Here is an 18885-nt window from a genome sequence, read left to right on the forward strand (position 1 = left end):
ACGCAAAGCCGGAGAGGGAGGCCTAACATTGGCCCAAACATTGATATAAACTCGAGTTTTACAGCACAGAAACAGGTCCTTCAGTCCAGCCACTGTATGCTAACTGTTGTCTGTCTGAGTTAGTCCCAGTGGCCTGAATTTGGCCCATTTCCCTCCAAACCCTTCCTTTCCATGCATCCGTCCAAACATTGTAGTTGTCCCCAGCTCTTCCACTTCATCTGGAGGCTCATTCCTCACACCACCTCCCTTGGTGTGGGGAAAAGCTGCGACAGCAAGCAGAGGGATCAAGGCCTGCAGCAGGTGCCTGCTTCTGTCTGGGTAGGGGGGGAATGGGGGCTGCACCCCATCCATAGTGAGCAGAAGCCCATCCTGCCACCCCTGTCAAGGGCCTCCCGACATGCTCTGGGGCCTCGGCACCGGCCACACCCTCTGTTCCTCCTGCACAGAGGCAAAGATCCTGCAGATGCTGAAAGTCTGAAATAAAAGCTGTGGAGAGAACAATGAATGAATTTATGTTTGGCTCAGTGACAAATTCTTTCCTTTGAGGCTGCCTTTCATATTTTCTAAAGCCATGCAGATATCAAATCATGTACATTAATGCTTCAAATCTATAATACACATGTTGAACGTTGAGTGGGTGGGGTGGGGGGGTGAAGGAGGGAGGGAAGGGAGGGGGGGAAAAGGGGAGAAAATGACACTGTGTATAATCAAGAGGGAAATGTTTGTGTGTATTTTGGTCAGTATGGTTCATAGTGTGAAAAATAAAAAAATAAAAAAATTAAAAAAATCTATAATACATCATTTCATGTACAGTCATGTGTTACTTAATGTCCACGGCGCTCTGTGAAATAGGACATTATGCAATTTGGACACCATCTTATAGTAACATGGTTGTTTATTATGACTACTAAGACATATGTATTACAGGTTATATATGTACTGTACCATTATACACCTGGCAGCGCAATCGCTCTGTATACAAGAGAGATGAGATACATATGTTGCGTGCAGGAAGCTGCTACGTCCTGTTCTGTGATCTGGATTTCTGAACTCTATTATAACCTCATGGGGCCACGGGCGTATACGTGGTCAGACATTGCCCAGTCAGAACTTATGCAGCGCATGACTTGTACATATCCTGCTGCATAATCAATAGTACATGTATATTAATTTTAATTCTCCAATGTACATCCGATGCAGTCATACTTAATCTATTGGGTGATTTAGTGGATATTTGATTGGATGGTATTGAATTTGTGTATTTTCATAACTTGTGTGAGATTGCACATTTTAAAGCTATCGTACTCAGTGGGTGGGATTAACTGTCCTCTATGTACTCCTGACCATTGAATACTTGAGAGTTGAGGAGTTTGCGGAGGAGCTAGTGGAGTGGTTCAAGTGAGCCGGTACGGACTTGAAGGGCCGACATGGCCTGTTTCCGTGCTGTAAATGGTTATATGGTTATTGCCTGCCTCTGCAGCCATCCACTTGGTTTGTGGGTGGTGTGTCTGCTCTCTCTGATGGGCCTTTCTGCTTTCTCCTCAGAGCTTGCCGATTAAAGAAAAAAGCACAGCATGAGGCCAACAAGATCAAGCTGTGGGGTCTGAACGCCGAGCATGGTAAATGCCTATTCCAGGTCTGATGGGTGGGAGGGTGACAGAGTGGCGGGAGAGATCGTCTGGTCCATGGGAGCCATGTGCTTGCAACTGGAGCCTGGCCTCTCAGGTCCTTGAGCTTGCTTCCTCGTTCAGAAAAGGGTTGATCTGATCTCACCCTCTGACTACTATCTGTCTGGTTCCCCAGAACCTCCCACCTCCCCTCAGCCCTGCCCTCATTGCCAGTCACCACTCCACAAACTATAGCCCGAGGTCAGTCCTGGTCCAGAGCTTCCCAGAAGGAAAGAAATGGCTGGAGGTGGGTTCTGGTCTTACAGAGAGGGTTGAGGTGAATCTGCTGCTTTAATGGATGATACCCTCCCTCTGAGATGGAGGGTTGGGGAGGGGATCAGGTCCAACTCCAGCGCACTCTTGCTGTAACGCAGATTGAGTCAGAGAGACAATTCCAGACGTCTGTTCCGTCAGCTGATGTTAATGATAACAAGTTTATTGTCATACACATTGTACAGTGTACACGCTTCAAGATTCCTACTTGCTGCAGCCCAACCTTGTACCAACGGCAATTGTGTGCATGAAATTTAAAAAATGATAAATTTAAATAGGTAATAAAGTTCACAGAGCAAAATAAGTGATGTTACAGTAGTGCAGACTGTCCTTTTGTTAAGTTGGACAGTCCCTGATTATTTTTTTTAATTTAAACTTGCAGTGAGGTAACAGGCCCTTTCACTCCACATGCTCAGCTACCCAATTGAAACCCTACAACCCCTGGTATGTTTTTGAAGGGTCAAGTTTTGGTTTCTTCTGTACTTCTCTCCTACTGGCTATATAAAAAATATTTGTGTTGTGGGAGGTGAAAGGAAAATGAGGCTTTATTTATGTGCCATGCTCCCCCCCCCCCCCGCAGGGCGGAGGGGGAGGAGGGGTGCTGTAGGGACCCCATTGAGGGTGGTTGGCCATGTCACAGTTTTAAAAAGTCTGGCAGCAGTTCACCAATGAGCTTCCTGTCCTGGACCCAAACAGGACTGGGCCAAGAGCCAGATGTTTTGAGATCTTTGGCAGGAAAAAGCCCCCTCTGTCCAGTCACCCAACATCTGCTCTGCGTCCATCACTCTCAGGGCTGTGTCATGGGCACAGCCAGAGCTAGAGTTTCAGGTTCAGTCCCAACCTGGCAGCTGTGCTTTCAAATAAATTCTTGAGTTAAAGTCAATCCCAGCAACAGTGATTGTGAAACCACAGAACTGTTGAGACAACCCATCTAGGAGAGGACATCTATGATCTTTACCCAATTTGATCTCTGTGACTCTGGAGTGGTCAACGGTTCACTACCTCTCAGTCCTAGAACAATCAGATATGGACAATGAATGATGTGGAGGAAAGATTTGTAAAGATTAGATTGAATACTGAACTCATTAACACCATTCTATGAGGTATTGTCAGTTCCAATTGGATAATGCTTTTTTTGAGTTGAGGATCCCTTGGGCTTGTTTTCCAGGGTCTGAACACGTCCATCCCACACTGAGGGTATTGCATCTGGTGTGTTTCATCTGCAAGGTCAATGTTTAAAGTCCTAGAGCTGAATCTTCTCGATCAATTTTAAGTTTGTTTATTTATCATCCGATTGCCCAAGTCCAACCCGACGAAACAGTGTTCTCTGGTCCTTAGTGCAAAACGCATGGACACACAACCAGACATTACACACATAGAGACAAACAATACATATGCAGTATGAATATACATATATAAAAATAAATATTGGTAAATAAATAGAGTGTCTTGGGTAGTTAGTGTGAGCAGTTCCTTGGTCATTCACCATTCTCACTGCCTGTGGGAAGAAGCTGTTCCTCAGCCTGGCCGTGCTGGCTCTGTAACTCCTGTATCTCATCTCCAATTGGAGCAGTTGGTAGATGCTGCGTGGGGGGTGGAATTTCAGTGATTTTGCCCACCCTCTTCAGACAATGATCCTGGTAGATCATGTCAATGGGGGGAGGAGGGGAAGACTCCAGTGCTCCTCTCTGCCACTCTTATGGTCTTGTGAATTGACCTCCGATCCATTTCTCTGCAGCAACCGTACCACACTGTGATGCAGCCGACCAGAATGCTCTCACCTTGATGGGAGGGGAGGGGGACCTCCGTGATAACCAAAAAGATGGATTTATCTTCCCTTGTCAGGAATATTTGGCAGATTTTGCTGCGTATAAAGAAGCAGCAATGTGTGTGGAAATGATTTTTTTTCTTTTCAACTCTTGTTTTCCTCCTCGCAGATAATTTGCTGCAAGTCATAGGAGCGATCAAACAGCAGATCATGCAACGGGTGGAGAAGGGTGATGGGACGAAGGAGGAGAGTATGACCGAGGCGCTGCAGAGACTGCTAAAGGGAAATGTCGGTGAGTTCTGGGGGCTGGGATGTTCGGGAGGGGGTGTGTGGATTCCAGATGTGAAAACCAAACACAGAAAACTGGAGCTTGGGAGCAGGCCGGACAGCATCTGCGGGTAGAGGAACAGAGCTGACGTGTTCAGCAGAACATTGGAAAATGTAAGTCAGGCATGAAGATGACAGAAAGACAAGTGTGTGATTAGCTGAAGTGGAGTGGTCCCATTGGAGGGGCTGGGGGGTTGTAGGCCTGGGGGAGGGTGTCAGGAAACAGCTGAGAGACTAACCCCAGGGAGAGGAGGGGAAAGAGTGAATCTTGGAAACAGCTCATTAACTGGCACAAAACCCCTTGGTCCATATGCCGTGCCAAGCTCAAGTGCCCATTTACACCAGCCCTGTCTTAGGGTGGCACGGTTAGGGTAGCGGTTAGTGCAATGCTATTGGAGGAACAACAGCCCAGGTTCGAATGCGGCGCTGTTTGTAAGGAATGTTGGTACGTTCTCCCCTGGGTGCCCCGGTTTTTTCCCACCCTCCAAAATGTATGGGGTTAGTAAGTTCATTGGGTGGTACGCCCTCGTGGACCAGAAGGGCCTGTTACCATGCTGTATGTCTAAATTAAATTAAATTCCTATCAACTCTACCAGATTCCACTCCTCACCAACATACGAGGGTCAACTTCAAGATTCAAAATACCCTTATTGTCGTGTAATAGCACAGAACATGTAATATTACACAAAATTGCCTTCTGCCTGCTGTAAGGCAAACAAAAATTCACCATTAGTGTCACCTGGTGCTCCTTACAGTACAATAGAAAGAGAAGCAAAAGAGAGTCTGTGGATTCCCCTCCAGCATTCCCCCAGCCTCTGCAGCTGCATAGATTCCTGTTCAATCCACTGACAACCTGAGCTCCACAAACAAACCTCTGACACAGTCAGGAAGCTTTCAGCGCCCAAGGCCCTTCGGAAGCCCTTCTTGCCCTCCACACCCTCTCGAATCCTGACTCTGATACCTGATTCCCAAGAACCAGTCTTCAGCAGCCCACAGCTTGTGCTTGCCAATTCACCTACCAATCTGCACGCCTTTGGGAAGCTCGGGGGGGGGGGGGGGGGGTCATGGGGAGAACATGAAAACTCCACTCAAACAGCGCCAGAGGTGGGGGATAGAACCCAGGTCTCTGAAGCTGTGAAGCAGCAGCTCGTCCTGATGCACCTCTGCTGCCCCTAAATTGGGTCAAGTAAAAACTTGGTTAATGGGGGAGCAGCTGGAGGACTGAATCCAGTTTCCCATCCTCATCAGAACCGGAGAGGAGTTGGCCATCCAGCCTGTTGAGCTGCTCCTCCATACAATAAGGTCACGGCTGATCTGCCTGTGGACCCAGCTCCACTTACCCACCTGTTCCCCATAAACCTCAATACCCCAACAATATAAAAATCCATCTGTGTCTTAAATACATTCAGTGAGGCAGCCTCCACTTCTTCCTTGGGCAGGGAGTTCCACCGAGTCACCACTTTCTGGAAGAAGCCATTCCTCCTCATCTCCATCCTAAATCTATTCCCGAATCTTGTTGATCTGTCCTCTTGTTCTTGTCTCACCTACCAGTGGAACCTACTTTCCTGACTCTATCTACCCTTTTCATAATTTTATGTTTCTCAAAACCACTGCCACCCCGTCAGATTCTAAACTCTAGTGATGTGGAGACTACTCTCTATATCCCTGCACCCTGATGGCAGACTGTTCCTGATGTTAGGGAAATCCAGAACAAGGGTCACAGTCTAAGCAGAAGGAAGAAGTCTTGTAAGAGTTGAGGAGAAACTTTTTCACTCAGAGTTGTGAAGTTGTGGAGCTCCTGACCACAGAACATTGTTAAGACCATAAGACGTGGGAGCAGAAATAGGAAATTTAGCCCATTAAATCTGCCCTGCCATTTAATCATGAGCTGATCCATTTGCCCATTGCCCGGCCTTCTCCCCATAACCTTTAATGCCCTGGCTAATCAAGAACCGATCAATCTCTGCCTTAAATACACCCAATGACCTGGCCTCCACAACCACCTGTGGCAACAAATTCCACAGATTTACCACCCTCTGGCTGAAAAATTCCTCTGCTTCTCTGCTCTAAGCGGACATACTTCAATCCTGAAGTTGCGCCCTTTTGTCCTCTACTCTCTCCATGGGAAACTACCTTTCTACATTTACTCTCTCCATGCCTTTCAAAATATTTCAGTGATATCCCCCCTCATTCTCCTAAATTCCAATGAGTACAGGCCAAGAACTGTCAAACACTCCTCATATGATGACCCTTTCATTCCCAGAATCATCTTTGTGAACGTCCTCTGAACCCCCTCCAACGTGAGCACATCCTTTCTTAACTGAGGAGCCCAAAACTGCTCACGTACTCCAAGTGAGGTCTCACCAGTGCAAAGCCTCCATATCACATCCTGGCTCTTGTATTCTCAACCTGCAAATTTACCTTCAGGCTATCCTGCCTGGCTGGTTCATTAGATATTTCCAAGATGTTGTCTTTTTGGCTAAAGGGGTCAAGGAGTGTGGGGAGAATGCTGGGATTTGGGGATTGATGCCACGCAATCAGCCTGATGTATTGAGTGGAAGAGCAGGCCCGAAGAGCTGTATGGCCTTCTCCTCTCTGTGTTTCGGAATCCCCTGCTTCCTCTCGTCTCCTGAGAAAGGTGCTGCAGGTGTCTATGAGCCCTCTCATTTCATCTTACAGGACAGTTCGTGGCCGGGCAGACGTCCGAATTTGTGAACGAGGTCCTGGAGAAGGCATCAGCAGGAGAGCCCATGACCTCCCTGAGCTGACCACAGCCGGGAACCTCCACCTTGAGAAAAGGATAGAAGTGAACAGCAGCAGGGGGTTGGAGAAGATTCCCCCCTCCTCCCCCCACCCCCACCACCCAGTGACTCAACGCCCGACAACCTCTTTTCTTTTGGGTCAGGAGGGTGGGGGTGTTTCTGAGTTTGATTGGCATTCATCCCCAACTTTTCCCAACCCCCTCCCTGTACTCTTGGTATCTCCAGGAGAATCTGTCAAGGAGGCAGCGTCTTCAGAAGAGAGACCCCAGGATGCCTGTGGGGACAATTTAACATCCACCAGAATAGGACGCAAGAGCGAAGTTGCTGATATGATCCATCAACGCAACCAGCTGCTTTAACATGTTTTCTTGGAATAACATGACATCGAATGTTCACACGTCGAAGAATTTTCCATTGGATGCTGTTTCTACTGACAAACTCACAACAGTAAACCCTCCACGAAGTGTGTTTCCCGCCTCTGCCCCCGGATTCATCTCCACTATATTTCCTGTTGCTCTTGCTAGAAGTGGAATGGCAGGGGAGCTGAACGTTCCCGGAGTGGAACTTCGAGAAGGGAGGGTCCAGATTTGTGGCAGATGCTGACTGTGGGCTGCGATCCAGCCCAGTGATTCACTGCCGGGAGAAGCCAGACTGCAGATTCCGAAGAGTGGGATTTACTCAGTGGATACTGGGAATTGGGGAACGCTGTGAAGCTCTGGTCCCTCCGAGTTACTATTTTGTATCTGAGCACTTTAATTTTCTAGACAAAGACATCACTTGTTACAGGTGTTTGGCGACTGACGATATTTTTGTTTTTGGTGGAATGAGACTGATAATTGCTAATGAACTGTAAGTAGAAAGGGGTTCTAAAGTGGGGAGGGGTCAGGCAACCTTTGATAACCTCAGGCAGTTACATGATGTTCGTAAAACACAAAATTCTGCAGACACCGTGGTTGAAGAAAATACACAACGCTGGAGAAACTCAGCAGGTTAAACCGTGTCCTTTATGTAGTAACCAACATTTCGGGCTTGAGCCCTTCATCAATTTTCATCAAGGTATGAGCAAAATGTCATACAAAATGATGCTCGTATCTTGATGAAGGGCTCAAGCCAGAAATATTGGTTATATATCTTTATCTTTGCTACATAAAGGACACGGTTTGACCTTCTGAGTTTCTCCAGCGATGTTTTTACACAGTGTTTGATATTTTCCTGCAGCGTGCGATGCTGACTACGGTGGTGGTCAGATGTTGAGTAACCAAAGATGTCCTTGTCTTGGGTTCCATGAGTTGTGTGTACGGCCTGTCCCTGTTTTCCATGGCCCTCTCTCCGCCTCCCCCACCCTCCCATCCCCACCACCTTTGCCAGAACCAAGTGGGAAGGGTGTTGCCCTCTCTTTACTTGGTTCCTGGTCAGTTGGTCAAGGGGAGCGGAGAGTATGGTTCCACCCGTTCAGATCTTTATGTTCGAGAGGTTGGGACTTGGGGCAGGTATGTGCGTTGTTCCTGCCACATTTCCCAGCATCTGGGGCTGCCGCTGAGAGAGGAACCACTGCTGACACTGTGGGGATGATTGGGGCACCTTGCGAGGGGTCAAATCCCTGGGGTATGGACACCGTGTGGTGTTGAGGGAACACTGGAAATGGGATGGGGGAAACGTGGGAGATGAACCTTTAGAGGACGTGCAGTCCTGGATTGCTCGAAGCTCTGGGGTGGTGGGTCATACTTTATGCAGTGATGTGTTAGAGCAAGGCAGCCTGATGTGGAGGTGAAATGATTATTACAAAGCCTCACATACCATCCATGGGAAGTTAAAGGCCGTCAATGTTTCTGACCCAAATATTGGTGACCCTTTCCTTCCCACGGATGCTGCAAAATCTGCTGGGTTTCTCCATCAACTTTGTGCATTACACTAGACCCCAGCACCTGCAGGCTTTCTTGTTTGCCTCTATCTGGCTTGGTGGAATTTGGTTTACCATGAACATCAACACGTTGAAACCCTGATCAACCTCCTCACCTGTAGCCCTTCCATCTCTACTGGTGGCTGATTCCTGGCACCTTGCCAGGGCTTGACTGTGTCTGCACCTCCAATTCTAGGATCGGGTGGGTACCTGTGACTTCACTGGATGGCCTGTTGCATTTGGCTGGAAACCTCCAACATTTGGGAGGTGCTGCGAGGATTTCCCTTCCAAGTTCTTGCCTGAGGTGGACAAGCAACCTGCTCGTGTCAGGAGGAGATGAGGGACTGTCACCTTGGATGGTTCTGAATCATTAGCCCCTTTTCCACTGGCATCCCAGTTAATTGGTTGTGCAGTGTCCCAGGATAGGAAGCCCTTTGTGCCAGTTCCACTGGGCCACCCTTAACTGGGACACTAATTGCTTTTCCACTAAACACAACTCATCCCCAGGGATCAGAAACGGAAACATATAACTTTTTGCTGTCCTTTTTCCACTGGTTTTATCAGCTGACGCTGGGGATATGAGTAGGGGCAGAGGCAGTTAATCCCCTGTGTGAAATGATATCATTTGACAGCAGAATTTAGACAATCTTCCTTTTCCTCTGGACCTTCCCAGTTAATTCCCAGGGTGCCAATGGAAAAGGGATATTGTTACTGCTTTCCCATTGGTCACTACTTGTGGGGGGGGGGAAGTTGCAGATCTGGGCTCCCCCATCCTGATATCCTTTTCCATTGCCAGCAATGGTAGATGGGTCGAGACTAACTTGTCCTCCAGTTAATAGACCCACCCTGTTCTCTACTTTAGAACCACCAGACATTCCAGGGATATCTGTACTGAGATGGGCCAGTGGCTTGTGTCTGTTCTCTCCATATTCCACGTCCCATGTGATCATGGTCCATGATCACCACCTCATTCTTCAGTCGCCAGCAAAAACTAAAATGTTCTTTCTGCCATCTGTATCCAAGTTCTGACCGAACCAAACCTTGATCGCTTCCAACTCTCTCTTGCCAATGCCCCAGTAATGAAGAGATTTCCACCGGAGGATCCTGTCTGAAGATCTCAACAGGATTGGGGTAAGGAGGCGGGGCGGAAAATGCTGGGATAATCGGGCAACATCCATGCAAAGCGAGTGTTGATGTGGAAGGCAGGGTCATGGGTCACTGACACGAAACTAACTGTTCCTCTCTCCACGGACGCTAACTCACCTTGATCACCTCCAGCATTCGTTTTGGAGATCCAGCAGTGTTCAGTTGTCCTTTTCTACCTGATGCAGAGGTACCAGTTTTAACAGATTCCATGACTCCAGGCAACCATTGATTTTCAACGTACAACCCCGTGGTCAAAACTTTGGAAGTGGATGGGGAAAGGCTAGATTCTTCCCCCAACTTTTCCCTCGTTTTCTTCCAGAGGGAACAACACTGTGTGATTCGACTCCTAACACTCTCTGCTGGAGGCAATCAGTGGGCCAAGCAGCCTCAGTGAGAGAAGGAATGACAACCTCGGGAACAGAAGGATGCCAATCAGCCCATCAAATCCACCCCGCCATTCCATCATGAGCTGATCCACTCCCACTCAGCCCCAATCCCCTGCCTTCTCCCCATAACCTTTGATACCCTGACCATTCAGATACCGACCAATTTCTGCCTTAACTACACCACCTTCTGTTTCGAGATGGAACCTCTTATGGAGAAGGAGATGTGGAGGAGAGGACGGTGACACACCAGCTCGAAGCATGGACCTCCTATGCCCCCTCCCCCCCCCCTCCCCAAACCGTCAGAGTAATCAGAGGGTGGTTTACCAGGGTGTCTTGCATCTGCTGAGAGAGTGGGACTGGAGATTTCTTTGGGGAAGTGATGGTTTATCCCATTCGTGGCTGGGAATGTTCTGCAGAAATTGTCTGCCAGGGAGTGAACTCTGGCTCCCACAGGCAGCAAGGTCAGTTCTGCCTGTTTTCAGCTGTAGTTTTATTTTGAAATGGGATTTGTCCTTTTGTTTTTAAATAAGCTGGGACAGCTCTTTTAAACTTTTTTTTTGCAGAGTTCAGGAAGCCACTTTGAGCTGTTTTCTGTGTGAACTGAGGTGAGGTTCTCTTGTGAGGCCTTTCAAAGCACACATGCACTTTCCTCCCCAACCCAACAGCCTCCCTTCTTTGTACCCCAGTTCCATATTCACCCCACTGACCATCCCCCATGAGGCTCAGGCAGCCCACTGAGGTCTGATGCAATACATGTGTCTCCAGGGCTGCAGGCAGAGACCTTTTGGCCCATTAAATCTGTGCTGGCTGTGGGTGCAATCCCATCTGCCCCATTCCCCCAGTTATTCTTCCCTGTCCTCGATCTTGCATCAGTTTCCCAGCCCTATCCTGTCACCGCACCTCCAGTAGGAGCACTCGATAGTAACCAGTCTTTGGGTGGTGAGGGGACGCACAGGGTGAACGTGTAGACTCCACACAGATGGTGCCAGAGATCAGGATCAAACCTGGTTCTCTTGGGCCAAAGGGCTGCAGCACCAATGTTTAAGGGTGTGGGGAGGGGGGGGGGGGAAGGTGGCCAGTGAGGAGCGGCAGGGTGGAGGGGAGGGTGGGTAGGGGGGGCTGCGCTCCTCACTTCAGCAGCCTGATGGAGGAACTCAAGCAGCATCTGTGGGAGAATGAATGATCCATGTCCATGCTTCTCTCCCATGGATGCTCCTTGACCTGCTGAGTTTCTCCAGCAGAGTGCGTGTTGCTCCAAGTTCCAGCATTCACCGTCCCCTGAGTGTTGGTTTACTCTGGTCGAACCCAAACTGTTCCCCTTTGAGAGTATCACTGAATTATTGTTAGACTTGCATTGTCTGCGGAACAAGGCGTTGTTCTGGTGACTATATTACTGAAGGGGAACCGAGTTTGCGGGCCAGAGTGACTAGATCTGATTGAACGGTGTCTACTGCACGGGTCCCGGAGTGAACGCCAGCTGCTTTGCCTGTTATCTTGTACAGACGCCCTTTTGTTGGGAGGGAATGAGGCAAGCAGAGGGGTCTGGAATGGCAGCCGACTCCCCACCAGCAATGAAGGGGCGTCTGGTAGAGATGGTCACTGCTTCCTACACTGGAGAGGGACCGGCTTGGGTTTTAACCAGGCTGATGTGTTTTATAATCGACTGGGGCCAAAGCATTTGGATAATCAGAATTCTCAATGGAAAAGAATGTATCTAGCATCTCATATTGTACCGTTGTAGAACTGAGCACTTTATTAAGCAAATTATTATAGTTCATGCAGAGCTTAGAGATAGTCGATGCCTTCAGTTCATAGGCTTGTCTTTGATATATTCTAATATATATAAATTTATATTCGTATCTATGAACACACAAGGTATGCCTTCTGATGGAAGGGGAGCTGCAGGCTGAGAACAGAATGTAATACTTGAAGTCGTGGTTCTAAAGCTGGCTCTATCCTTGAGTAACTCAGTCCTGGTGTGTATGGTTTCATTAAAGTGTCAATGGGCAACTTTCCTGGGCTTTGCAAAGCCTCCCAGTTTGAGCTGACGAGGGTGAATGGGGCTCTTGTTCAGAACTGTACCTTGCAGAGCGGGAGAAGACAGCTCCCGTGGTCCCAGTGAGTCCTGGGGTGGGGGGGTTCCTGTCGTAAACTTTCTCCTGATCAACGTGCACAAAGAGTTGAAACTGCACCCCCATTCCCTGGGCCTCCTGGCTTTGTTCAGTAGCCACATGTGACGATCAGTCAGTGCGTTTATGGTATCTGCCTCTGCACCAATTCCACTCTGTGTGCAATGTCAAGCCTGCTGCCAAATGCACCGGTCCTCACAGGCCAGGAGTCTTGGCTGCGTTGAGGCAATGGCTGAATAAGGAGACAAGGAAAGTCTTTCACTGCGCAGGCAAACTTCCGACCGGGCCAGAGGTCGGAGCACTGATGCCTCCAGTTGTCCAATGCAAGTCTCACCCTGCTCGTCCACAACCTGATCCAGCAGCCAAAGTGAGAGTCTAAAGTTCTCAACTATTTTTTCCACTCTCATTCCACCTTAAGTAATCCTTTACTCTCCACAGAGCATCTATGTGGAAAAGAAAGGTTGAGAGCCACTGGAAGCATCACCCCAATATTTGGTTGAGTCCTGACGCGTGAAGTTAGTGACTGTTCATCGAACATACCCTTGAGATTTGCAGGCTGAATTGTAATTGGCCCCATTGAGTATCAGGAACTTGGCAAGGTTCCTCATCAATGGGCGCCTTGTTTATTGAGGAGCGTGGAGGCCAGTCCTTCGATGGCAGACCAGTGTCCGGGCCATCCTCAGAGTCTGGGAATGTGTCACTTTCCCCGTGGAGTCTCTCAACAATTTGGTGTAACTGGGCCAAGTAGGGAACTCCCACTAACCCTATGGATAAGTGGGGGGAGGGGGGGTAAGGGGTCGCATCAACATTTGCCTTGCACGTGCAATTAAGAACAGTTGGGAGGGTTCTCTAAGGTTTGTTGGGGGGGAGGGGAGGGGGTTGAAGGGTTAGTGGATGCCAGAGCTCACCAAGAACAGAGACAAGGTGGTGCCTGGAGCGGTCCCCTAAGTTGTCGGAGCAGTGCTGTGATGAGATGCAAGACCATGGGGGCGAGAGACTTCTTGTTGGACAAATGGCACTGATTGAGAAGCCCAGATCATCCAGACCAGTGGTTCTCAACCTTTTTCCACCCCATTCACCTACCTCCTTAAGTAATCCCTGACTAACAACAGATCACCTATGGCATAAGATGTCATAGGATGTTAGTCAGGGATTACTTAAGGTGGAAGGTGAATGGGAAAATAAAGGTTGAGAACCACTGGTCAGACTGTCACCCTGCCGACAGATAACAGGAACCACTGCAGTCCAGGCAAGTTGGCCATTATTATTGAAAGCTGCTACACTGTTCTCTGCTTGTTATGCAAGTTACATATGTATATTCAGAGGTTGTCTCTCTCGTCTCTGGCTAATAAGTACTGTAAACTTCTTTGAATGTGCAGTAAATCTATTGTTAAGAGTACATTTTGGATGTCTGGATAAGTCTGGTCTGGGTTTTGATCAGAAATTTGAAATTGTGTGTACATTCTCTGTGTAAAGCACCAGTTCTGGCAGGGTTGATTTTTGGTGGTTTCACTGGGTGGAGGCGCTGCTAACTTTTGGAAGTGCAGAAAGGATTCTCTTGAAGCAAGACCCAACTTTTAGAGGTTATTTTGTATTTTAATGTGAACTTCCACCTGAGTGTCTCCACCCACCCCCCGCCCTTTCCCTTCCAATGGTCACGTACCTTCCCAGGTTATGTCCTTTGACTGATGCCCTTTCCTTCTCGATCCATCCCTGAATCATTTCCTTCCCCATTCCCACCCTCCGCACCAGCTTTTCTTTTAGTGACACTCTCACACTGATGGATGAGCTCATGGGGCCCCCACCATCTGACTTGTGACGACTTGGGTGAGTCATGGCGAAGTCTCCACTGGAGCCAGGGACTGTATTGTTAGCGGGTTTAATCCTGTCTCTGTGCCCAACCCTTCCTCCCTCCTGGTCAGCCAGGAACGGCTCTTTCTCCTGAGCTTTGCACGTCGTGCTTATGTTCTGGGGTGTAGGGAGCTCTGATGCCATTATATGTCGATGATGCTGTTTCCTCATTGGGTTGGAGTACGAACTGATGTGATGTGGTGGCCAGATCCCACAGACCACCCCTGTTTGGCTGCCACCATCCCCGCTGATCAGGAGGGAACGATTGCCTGAGTGGGATGGGTCCTCTCTCCCCCCCCCCCCCCCGACCTGGGCTTCTGTGCCCAACCATAAACCCCAGCTTGCTCAGTACACCCCATTTCTGCAGGGTTCTGCCTGAAGGACGTTTGGTCCATAATCCTGGTACAGAGCTCTCCTCCAGGACTCCAAGGAGCCGCAGCTGAATCTCCTGAATGAAGGTTGGATTTATCAGGAGCTCTGGTTTGTTTTGTGTTCCTCCATGACCCACAACCCTCAAGGTCAGCCCTGGTCTGTGCTTGGCTCTCTGTCCCTCACCTTCTCGCGATAATTCACCCTGGTGATCCCTGCTTGTCTGGAAATTTGAGCCTCTGCATGTTCATTTGCTCCTCTGGACAAGACCAGGCTTTCTTGCGTTGCCTGCAGGGAAGAGTGAGGAATCTGACCTCCATCTGGTGGGGTGATGTTGCCAGATCCCTCACTTTCTGCAAGTCACAGGATGAGAGCTGGTTGAGCCCTTGTGCCTTCCCCAGTGCCAGTGATGAAGTACATGGATACACATGAGAGTGGTGCCAGCTCCAGATACCCAGCTCTTGTGTTCCTGCCCCTTGGAGACTGCCCACCTTTGGTGAGGGCACAGTCTCCTCACTCTGCCCTCAGTGACATGGATGGGGCCCTGGATGGTTTCCCCCCCCTCGGTGACACAGACGGCCCTGGATGGTTCCCTCCTTGGCGACATAGACCAGGCCCCTGATGATCCCCCCTGGATTCCTACACCTTATTATTGAGGCCAGCTGTAACCCATGCAGCTGAGACCAGAGGGATGTCACTGAGGTGTCATGTTTACTGAGGAGTTGGGTGAGGGGACATGGCCCAGTGCACAGTTGGTGATGATGGTTTGTGGGGGGGGGGGGGGGAGGTTGATCCATACCCAGAGCATTGTTTGGGCTCCACCTACACTAGCCCCTGGGGACCTACAGCAACAGGATTGGCTTCCTGTTGTCTTTAGTGGGAACCCATATGTTACCATGGGGGGGGGGGGGGGGGGTGGTACAGGTGCAGGGAAGTGGGCAGTGTCCAACCCCCACCCTCTCTGTCATACAGACCCTTCATGCTTTCACCATTGCCAGGGCCTTCCTTCCATCTCTCTGACGAGTCCTGACTGGCCAGGAGGGAACTTTAAAGAAGAAACTTCCCTCCTCGTGTGACTAGATGATCTAATTGCAGCTGAGGCTTTTTATTATTTAAGGAGCCCATCTCCAGGTCTTGCTCAAGGAAATCCTTTAAAACAAGACCATGGGTTGTTTCTAACTCCTCATCTCTGCAGACCAGCGTTGGCTGGAGATGGCTATGTGTCTAGTTCGGGGTGGGGGGGATAGAATTGTTATCGGAGAATTGGTCCTCTGTTTCGCTCTCTTCCTCTTCTCCACCCGTCGCATCAGCGACCGTAGTACTGACAAACATCCCCTGTGAACGAGGACAGATTCCAGCCTCGATTCTCTCTGGCACACTTCCACGTGAGCCATGATGGAGAAGGGTAACAGGTCGGAGCAGGTGACCATGAGAGCGCTCCCGTCAGAGGAGGTGGTTTTCTTCTAGTAAACCACACCATTTCCAACCCTGATTGAGAATCAGGCAGAACATCACAGAGATAGTTCCTGGCCAACTCGGGATCAAAACCTGTTGGGATGGTGGGATGTCTGGCTGTGAAGTTCACTCCCATCGCAAGCTTCAAGATTGTTGATTCTGTTTATTTCCATGTTCAAACAAATGTCGCTTGGCATCTTTATTTTTAAGATTTTATTTAATTGTAGTTTGAAACAGTCAAAGACTCTGAAATTTGTTAGAGCTCTCATTTGAGTTTTGCTATTTAAGGACAAATGTCTATTGTTTCTTGGATGTGTAACTTTTTTTAAATTTTGTTTGAAACTGTCAATAAAAAGAATAATTTCCTTCAGTGGTTGTGACAGCTTCTCCTCTGTTCCCCAATGAGCCAAACACAGGCAGGTGGGAGATTTTGGTTGGCATGGGCATGTTGGGCTGAAGGGCCTGTTTCAGAATCAGAATTTAAAGACATGAACATGTTATGAAATTGGTTGTTTTGCAGCAGTAATAACAGTATAAATAGAGAAAGTGAGGATGTGTCTGTTCAGAAAGCTGATGGTGGAGGGAAGAAGCTGTTTCTGTACTGCTGGGTGTTCATGTTCAGGCTCCTGCACCACCTCCTCACAGCAACTGGACACGAAGCAGGCTACCTCTAGGACCCAGTAATTCCAACAGGCTGAGTCCAGGATATGGTTAATCTGAGTTGACCCATTTTACATTTAAAATCAGTCTTGATTCACTGAACTGTTTTCCTGTGTGGTAGCAAAACAGAAATATATGGCAGTTTGTAAAGAACTTGCTCTCCCTGGTCCCAACTGCAGACTACATTTTAATAATTTTGCAGTGATTTAATCCTGAATTTGAGCTTTTGCTGACATCAGCTGTTGTCGGCAATCAATCTCGACTCCAAGGCAACCTCTGGGCTGGATTTTAAACAATCAGAACTTTGTGAGACTGAACGGTCCCTGAACCTCGGGAGTGAGCATATTATGTGTTTTCAGTGGGTTCAAGAGAACATCAGCCTTGACCCTTCAACGAAAAATGCTGACCTCATCCTGAGAGGCAACTGGGCCTTGGAAGTAGGGATCCAGCCAGGGTTTGAGATCTGGCTCGTGGACAGGTTTCCAGACTAGTGTCTGGGCAGGAAACCAGGCCTGCATTGGGCTGTCAACATCACAAGCAAAGCAGCAGCAGGAGAATGCCTCAGAGACAGGCAGTAGCAGTGGGAGGATTCAGGTGGGGGAGGGAACTCGACTGGAAAAACACAATGCTGGAGAAGCTGTGGTGCACTGAGGTAGCAGCAAGCAAGCACAAAACTCAAAAGACTGTACAACTGGCTTTATTTCAGTAAAACTCTGAACACTAGTTCAAGCCTTGGTGGCTCCCATGTGACTGGTTCAGTCAGGGCCGGCTCAGGTTTATATTCAGGTCAGCTGACAGTCAGCCCCTTAGGAGACCTTCCTGCAGGTACAGAGATCACTCCCTGCAGTAAGTAGACTGGTGGTCGTATCACCACAGAAACTCAGCAGCTAAACAGTGTATACTGCAACGTTTCAGGCTTGAGCCCTTCGTCAAAGCATGAGCAAAATGTAGGCAGGCACCTCAAGGCTGAAACCTTGGTTATGTATCTTTATCTTTGCTATATGAAGGACACTGACCTCCTGAGTTTCTCAAATGGTGTTTTTACTTCAACCATGGTGTATGCAGACTTTGGTGTTTTACTTTTGTGCAGGAGAATGCCATTCATTTCATAGAGTTTGTCCTGCCTCAACCTTTCCCATTCGATTCTTCACCGATTGCTGCTATTTCTGCACTGCTGGCCCTCGTCCAACCTGCCGATCTCCCCTCTGCACGCTCAGACCTGATGAAGGGCTCCGGCCTCAAACATCAATCGCGGATGCTGCTCGACTCAGAGTTCCTCCGGCAGGCTGCTTTTTTTTGCTCCAGATTCCAGTAATTGCAGAGATGACCCTCACCTGAAACCTAATGGATTGTCTCTCCACCTATGTTGCCCAACCTAGTGTTTCCAGCATTTTCAATCTTCAGTTTATAGTCCTTATCCTACATGAATGAGGCTGTCCAGTTACCTCACTGTTGACAACTACTAAAGCAGTCCAGAGGTTTCATATGCTGCCCCAATTAATCCTATTGCAGACATTCCCTTTATACATCCTATATCAGGCCCCCATCAACCTGGTCACAACATATCCCTGCAATAGCAGTGTCCATGCCCAATATGGCAGCGCCTGGGCTCAGCAGTGGCCACAAGGGGTTGCAGACTCCAGAGCACCTTAAGTAATCCCTTTGCCATAGCTACTCTGTGATTAGCAAGGGAAAGAAAAAAAGTTTTGAAAACCACTGATGTACATTTTTTTATACAAAAGCACCTGTTTGGCTACAGCAAGAAAGAATTTTAGTACATCATATTTATGTGTATAATAAAAATCATTTACCATGTATGACCCTTCCTCATTTGATCTCTTGCTGAAAACCAATGTATATCCCTCTCTCAGTACATAACAGGAGCCACATCTGAAACATTAATCCTGTTACTTCCTCCACAGACTCTGCCTCACCAGCCGAGTGTTCCCAGGATTTTGGGAAGCACCTTTCCTGCCTCTGAAGTGTTTTGGATTTCCACAGCCCAGCCAACCATTCTGTCTGATCTAATTTAGCTCCCTGTGAAGGCCTGTTCCCTTGTCCCCTTAAGCCAGTGAGTTCCAGTTCACCCCACCCTCAGTGGGAGGTATCTGTTGCCCAGATATTTAACTCTAAGCCCCAGCCCAAAATCCACCTTGCCTGTCTTCAGTCCAGATCCCTCTAAAGCTCAGAAG

General features: G+C 48.6%; 1 protein-coding gene across 9 annotated transcripts in view; it reads left to right on the plus strand.

The window, feature by feature from the left end:
- Positions 1–11270, plus strand: part of LOC138744351 (CREB3 regulatory factor-like) — a 69431-nt gene extending 58161 nt beyond the window's left edge. For 8 of the 9 annotated variants that reach the window (XM_069900353.1, XM_069900352.1, XM_069900358.1 and 5 more), the window contains 3 exons: positions 1546–1619; positions 3878–4000; positions 6715–11270. In XM_069900353.1, the coding sequence (XP_069756454.1) occupies positions 1546–1619; positions 3878–4000; positions 6715–6803 (286 nt within the window). In that variant the 3' untranslated portion in view covers positions 6804–11270. Of the gene's footprint in view, positions 1–1545; positions 1620–3877; positions 4001–6714 lie in introns of those variants that run through there. The other variant, XM_069900361.1, reaches the window with a different exon arrangement.
- Positions 11271–18885: the final 7615 nt, after the last annotated feature.

Source organism: Narcine bancroftii, chromosome 10, assembly GCF_036971445.1.
Source record: "Narcine bancroftii isolate sNarBan1 chromosome 10, sNarBan1.hap1, whole genome shotgun sequence".
Taxonomy (NCBI): domain Eukaryota; kingdom Metazoa; phylum Chordata; class Chondrichthyes; order Torpediniformes; family Narcinidae; genus Narcine; species Narcine bancroftii.